The following is a 6,443-nucleotide window of genomic DNA, read 5'->3' as shown; positions in this document are numbered from 1 at the left end:
AACAGACATCCAGAGAAACTTCAATACCAGTGATAAAGCTACCAGAAGAAACTGACAAGCATCAACATAGAAAACAAAATAAAATATAAAACAGAAAATAGAAAATGACAAAATGCAGAAGCAAAATGCAATCCCAGCCCCCAGCTCACCCAGGACAAGCAGAGAACACAACAAGATAGACAAAATTACAGGTCAAACACTTGAACTTTCTGAAATTATAGCAACAGAAGTGAAAAGAAAAACAAGTGGAAAAGGCTGTACAGAAAATAATCTTTCAGGTACAAAAGAAATGATGCTTAAAATCAAGGACATTAGAGAAGACAGATAAAAGAACAGATGAGTTTAGAAAAATGATGGAAACAAAAAATGCCCAACATAGGAAATAAATGGAATCCTTGAAACCGATCCAAACAGAAGTACAAGAGATTAAAACCTCCACTGAAAGTATATGCAAGAGCCAGCTGTGGTAGTCTGTGCCTTGTAATCCCAGCACTTGGGAGGCTGAAGCAAGAGGATCATTGTGAGTTTGAGACCAGCTTGGGCTACAAAGTGAGCTCAAACCCAGCCTGAACTGCATAATGAGATCCAGTCTCAAAAAGGCAAAAAAAAAAAAAAAAAAAAAAAAAAAAAAAAAAAAAAAGAAAAGAAAACCCAGCAACAAAAGAGTGAAGAATACATTTGCTTCTCAGTACACAGACTCCCAGAAACACACTCTGAAGCCAGCCCTGTGCCCTGGCCTGTCCCGTGTTCATAGCCATAGCTGGAGGTGCTGGAATAATGTCAGCAAAACACATCCCCAGAAATACACTGCATCCACTCTCCCAATTGGGAGCTCGCAGGCCAGGGAGGGAGGCTGCCCAATAGCAAGCTACAAGCAGCTTAAGGTGACATGTATCTCTTCAGATCCCCCCATCCTGGACCCAAGTTTGGCCTCTTAAACAATCTCCAGAGATTTGCGGCAGTGGCTCTATCCTCCATCCATTCCACAACATAGCTTCTTTTTCCCAAGACAAATGTCTGCCAAGTAATCCTTAAATGTGATGACTGTAACTTCTACTCTTTTCCCTTCCCTCAAACAATGTTGAATGTGCCGTGGTGTCATCCAAACAGCAATGTCCTCAAGGGTCTGAGGACCTGGGTTCATTCTAGAACCAGCAGCCTGTGACCTGCACTGTTCCTCTCCAAATATGCTCGGAAGTCCCAGTGTGAGGAGCTCAACCCACTTTGAGCTCTTACTTTGCACAGGAAGCTCCACCTGCCCCCAAGTGCTGGGCTGCCACAGACTGCACTATCTAAATGGAGAGCGCCTCCGCTCTGGTGGATGCCCCACTCTTTGTGCTTGTCAGCAGATGTGTTAAGCCGATATCTCCCTTGAGTCCAGCTTAACACCCTGGAGCCCAGGTGAGACCATCCCTGTACCTGAGCAGAATCCCACAGGCATCATCTACCAATGCCGACTGCATCGTCTACCACACAATTCCACTCTGTGCCAACCCCTAGAGGCAGGCAGTGAGCCAGCCAGGGGGCTTTGCCAAGCCAATAAACCAAGGGCCATTCTGCAACTCTTTTCTAGCAGTAAAGCTCAGGAAGAGAAATAAGCCTGAATGAGCCAATGTCCATACAAAGGACATGTATGTCAGAGCCTAAAGATAAGAATTTTTCCCCAAAACCAAGGTTATACGCACTGTCATTTCTCAGGAATGCTTCTATATAACTGGAAGTCTCTCTTCGAACTCTTAGAAGATAACAATGAGCAAAGGAGAAGCAAGGAATTACTTGTGCACTGACTGCTTTTTTTAAAAAAAGACCAAAAAAAATTATCAGAGCCCTGCGATTCCCAAGGGAAGCCAGTCTCCTCCTCTTTTGTGTCCTGACCCCACTTCTCGAAACCCTGTTTCCCAAAGGAAGTGAGAATCTGGCGACCAATCCCAGACTCCAGGGACATCAGCATTCCCATCGACCTAGCCCTTGTGGGCAAGAAAATATTTTTGTTGACTTAATTTTCTTAAGTATCTTGTGAGGCTGATGTAATAATGCCATTTTCACAGACAGGGAATTAAAGGACTCACCCAAGGCCAGCAAGAAGATGGGCTCCCCCATCTTCAGAGCCCTTGAGCATGTGACTATTTGGTTTACCCCACAGCATGTCCAAATGAGAAAAGCAAAGGAACCAGGACTCACAGTCATTTTTAACTTGCTCCTAAAATCCAGCTAAATTAATCAGGAATGTTTTACCTGGGAAAGGAAAGGTCTGTATTAGGATCATGACGGAATGCACTGCTAGCTCGAATTCTTCTTCCCTCCCTGTCTCCGTGCCTTTGACACATGGTTTTAAAGTTCCTCTCAAGAGAATAACAGAATATACTGTCCATCCCTCAACTCTGAGATGCATGAGGTGGGGCGGCAGCGAGCTGGTGCTGAGAGTGGACATCTGGAGCTACACCCTCTGCCAACAGCTCCCTGGAGCCTGTACTGCCGCCATGAGAAGCGCAGGCCTGAGCTACTCAGACGGCCCCAGAAGGAGCAGGGGAGGGGAGCAGAGCAGCCCTCCCCTTCTAAGAAGCCCAGCACACCCAATAAAGAGAGCAGAGCCCCTGCCAACCAGCAGCAGAAACCCTTAGCAATTAGACTGGTGCAAGGTTCCTGAGGGGTGATGAGCTTCCTGTCACTGTAAGGATTGGAATGGGGTCCTGCCTCCTCCATCAGGGAATTCTTACACTGGACAGAAAGTTAGAGTATACCCATTGTTCCGAATTATTAAAAATAAAAGTCTTGGGAGTCAACATAAGGCTGCTAACATTTTCTTTTTCTAAGCAAAGACAGTACATAAAAATAACTACTATGTACCATCACCATCATCTCATAAAAGATAAGACATTTTCTTCCTAAAACTGAAGCTATAATCTTAAAACACAGCACAGTCCTTTCCAAGCAAAGACACTCGGCCATTCTCCAGACATGAGCCTTCTTTCATTCTGCCATGGAGTGATGAGAACTTGGTCATGTGGCAGCTCTGCTAGATGTATTAGCAACTTTCCTGAGCACTTTATGGTAGAGCTGTCAGGAGAACATGCAATCGGTTACATAAATCGTGAGACTTAAATTTTGCTTCTGTTTGTTCTGTGACAACACAAAAGTTACTTTTTCTACTATCAAGGTAGAAAATAAAACTAAAGGCAAATTTGAGCACCTCTGTTGCACCTTCCCTGTGGGCTGCCACAGCCCCGCTGAGCCTGCGGCACAGCTGCAGACCCCCCTCACTGGACACTTGAGCTGTACCCTGTGTCGTGATTGTCTCCATGATGACAATGAGGTACAAAGGGGGAGGCAGCGATTCCAGTGGAAGCTCCACCAGGATACGGGGACACACAGCGTGACAGAAGTGAGGGGCAAAGAATACCAGGCCAGTTCTAGGAACCTGGGTTCAGGCACCCATGAATGTGGACCATGCTCTGAGCCGTGGGAGCCTCTCAGGCTTACGGAGAAGGAAGAGGTCTGAATAGGAACGGTGACTGTGACAGTCTCTTATCATGTGAAACTACCCAGCATGTCCTAGGTGCCAGCCTGGCTGTGCCTGGGGAAATTGTGCAACTGTGCAGAGGCTTCGGGCCACTGTGTGGCCAAGTCTTTCTTTTCTCTCTTTCATGAGGCCTTCAGAGTTTCCAGGGGAGGCAGTTCCCCGGTCTGAGGCCCTCACTCAATGCTTCAGCCAACTCCTGGTGGGCCTGAGCTATGCATGAGAAGTTGGGGTCATTGACCTTTTGGGCACAAACGTTACAAAGGTAAAACGAAGCCTAGCTACACAGTGACCTGCCCCAGGGGGATTCTGTTCATGGAGTGGGAAGCTCAAAAGCGACAACAGATGGAGACAGTGACCTTGTCTTGGATGTGCCGCTGCCCCTGGCCCAGGCTGGTGGGAGGCAGGGTGGGCACAGAGGTGGCCTTGGCCGCACTGAGCACATGGCCAACTGGGAAGGCAAATCCAAGCCTCTCTAGTGTGATCCTGGTTTTCTGATCCTTCTCAGCTGCTGACGGGACTCACACCTCCCAGAACCCACAGCAGAAAAGCAAAGGATGTTTCTTCAGACTCAAAAGCCTGGATCTAATCCCAGTTCTGACCCTTCATCTGCTCCTCTGCCATTCCTCCCATGGATACCTAGGGACACTGACAGGTCCTCGGCCTCAGGGGCTAACACGCAGCTGAGACAATGGTTGCGATGAACCCCGCTGCAGCAAGCACTCTCAGACAGGGTGAACTGAGAGAAACTGAGGAAAAGTGCTGTAGGAAGGAGCTCAGGAAAGGCCTCTCAGAAGAGAGGCTGTTTCGGATGAAAACAAGAATGTGTCAGCACAGAGCTGTGGAAAGACAGCAAAAGTGAGCAGAGCAAGAGCAAGGACAAAGGGCCTGAGGTGGAGAGGAGGAAAGCTCGTCTGAAGGATGGAAGAGGCCAGCACACTGACGGCAAGATGGGCCAGGAGCAGTTCGGCACGAGGCTGGGCGGGAGCAGCCCAGTCCCCTGGGGCATTCAGAGTTCACTGCAGGGGTGAGGAGCATAGGACACTGAGTAGGACAGCACTGGGACTTGGGTATATTGAAAGGATTCTCAGGGTGGTGGGTGGAAGGTGAACTGGACAGTAGAAGGCACAGACTCCAGAGGACTCTCCTACAGCCTGGACTGCTGGTGCTGCCACCTGTGTGACCCTTAGTTACCCTTTACAGTGCCACACCTCCATGGCTGGCCTGCAGAGTGAGCCTGCTGCCTGCACAAGCTGCCCAGCTCCAGGGATGAAGGGCATGAGGGTATAGATGGACTTGCCCACTCTGCATGACCTCTCAGTGCCACAGCTGCTTCTCATGGAGACAGACCACGCCCAGAGCTTACACTGGAGGCTGCCTCTGCCAGTTGCCTGTAGGCCCTGGAGATACCAGAGGGCGGGGACTACAGGCCAGTGTGAAGGCTGGTCAAGCTCCCAGAAGCAAGTGGAAGGCAAGCAGAGCCAGGTGTGGGTCAGCAGGGTGGTAACCATGCAGGGGAGATCGGTTCTGACTGGGGACACTGCAGGCAGATCTGAGCTGGTTGGGGAGAGGCTCAGGGAGCAAAGCATATGTTCAGCTCCTGCAGAGGAACCTGAGGGCCTGGGCCAGGCTGCAGCAGAACGAGCAGCACACAGAGTAAAGAGGAGCTGTCCCAGCTGAGAGTATTCTGACTGACCTGCCAGCTGCCCAGAGACACATGAGCAAGCTCAGAGTGATCGTCTGAGGCTAAGGCATGCTAGACGAACACCCCAGTTGATTCAGAAATTCATGAATACATAATAACTGCTTACTTACTTTATGCTACTGAGTTTGGAGGTGACTTGTCAGGCAGCATTAGCTAACCGTACAGAGGGAACCGATAGCCAGTGACCATTCCCAGTTCCCTGTAGCAAGTCTAAGATGAAGTCACAGCCCTGTTTCCCTGCCTGGGACTACTGCATATTCAGATCACTGGATGGGGGTCATGGTCCTCAAGATGCATTCTTGAACTTGATTTTACCAGTTTCCTGGCACCTATTAAAACTTCCTCCCTTCTTTAAGCCTCAGGTTCTTATCTGTAATGAGGGAATTGAAAGACTTGCATGGAGCCTCCAGCCTCTAAGGCTCTGTTTGGATGCCTGCAACCTCTTTATCCAGCCATGTGCCATGTAGTCAGCAAGGATTTGTCCAGAGACTGCCTGTGCCGGGCACCTCCAGGACCCAGGGACCCAGATCTTGGACCACTGAGAGCTCACTGTGCTATGAATACAGGGAAGATGACACAGAGGAGCCCTGCTGGCCTTGGGGTCATGTGTCCTTAGCAGTGGACAGGACTCCTGTTCACCCCCTTCCCAGCAGACAGAGGGAGCCAAGGATGCCCCGAGCTCAAGGACTCCTGGAATTATAGGGGGCAAAAGAGAGGCAGGGGAGTCTGGAGTTCTTATCCCTGGTTACAGTGTCCTCCAAGACTGCTGTGCATGTGAAGGAGGCAGATATACGGACAGCTGTGCCCTGGGGCCCACAGAGAAGTCCTACCATGGAACCAGGGGGCGATGGATTTGGTGTTCCTCTCGAAGCCAGCCCGGCGAGGCAGCTGCTCCTCCTTAAACCAGCGGACAATGACTTCTCTGGAGACTGGACGCAGTGGTCGCTCCCACGTCCTGCTGAGAAGAGAGAGGTGGATGGGGAAGTTAGGGTAGAGTGTGGAGGGAGAGGGGATGGCAGAGTGGAGGGAGAGAGGGAGAGAGGAGGAACAGAGGGACAGAGGAGGGAGAGAGGAAAGAAAGAGGAGGGAGAGAAGAGGGGAGGAGAGGGAGAGAGGGAGGGAAGGGAGAGAGGAGGGAGAGGAGAGGGAGAGAAGAGGGAGAGAGGAGGGAGAGGACAGGGAGAGAGGGAGGGAGACAGGAGGGAGAGGAGAGGGAGAGAA

The 6,443-nt window shown here is 50.1% G+C and overlaps 1 protein-coding gene across 1 annotated transcript in view; it reads right to left on the bottom strand.

Moving 5' to 3' along the window:
- Sh2d4b (SH2 domain containing 4B) overlaps positions 1-6,443 on the bottom strand; it is a 96,024-nt gene that overhangs the window by 24,738 nt on the left and 64,843 nt on the right. Inside the window, exon 7 of the mRNA XM_013506308.1 lies at positions 6,053-6,177. Coding sequence (XP_013361762.1) covers positions 6,053-6,177 — 125 coding nt within the window. The remainder of the gene's footprint in view (positions 1-6,052; positions 6,178-6,443) is intronic.

Source organism: Chinchilla lanigera, unplaced genomic scaffold (assembly GCF_000276665.1).
Source record: "Chinchilla lanigera isolate Chin_1 unplaced genomic scaffold, ChiLan1.0 scaffold00109, whole genome shotgun sequence".
Taxonomy (NCBI): domain Eukaryota; kingdom Metazoa; phylum Chordata; class Mammalia; order Rodentia; family Chinchillidae; genus Chinchilla; species Chinchilla lanigera.
Note: the sequence above shows the minus strand (reverse complement) of the source record. Positions and strands in the feature narration are given on the sequence as shown.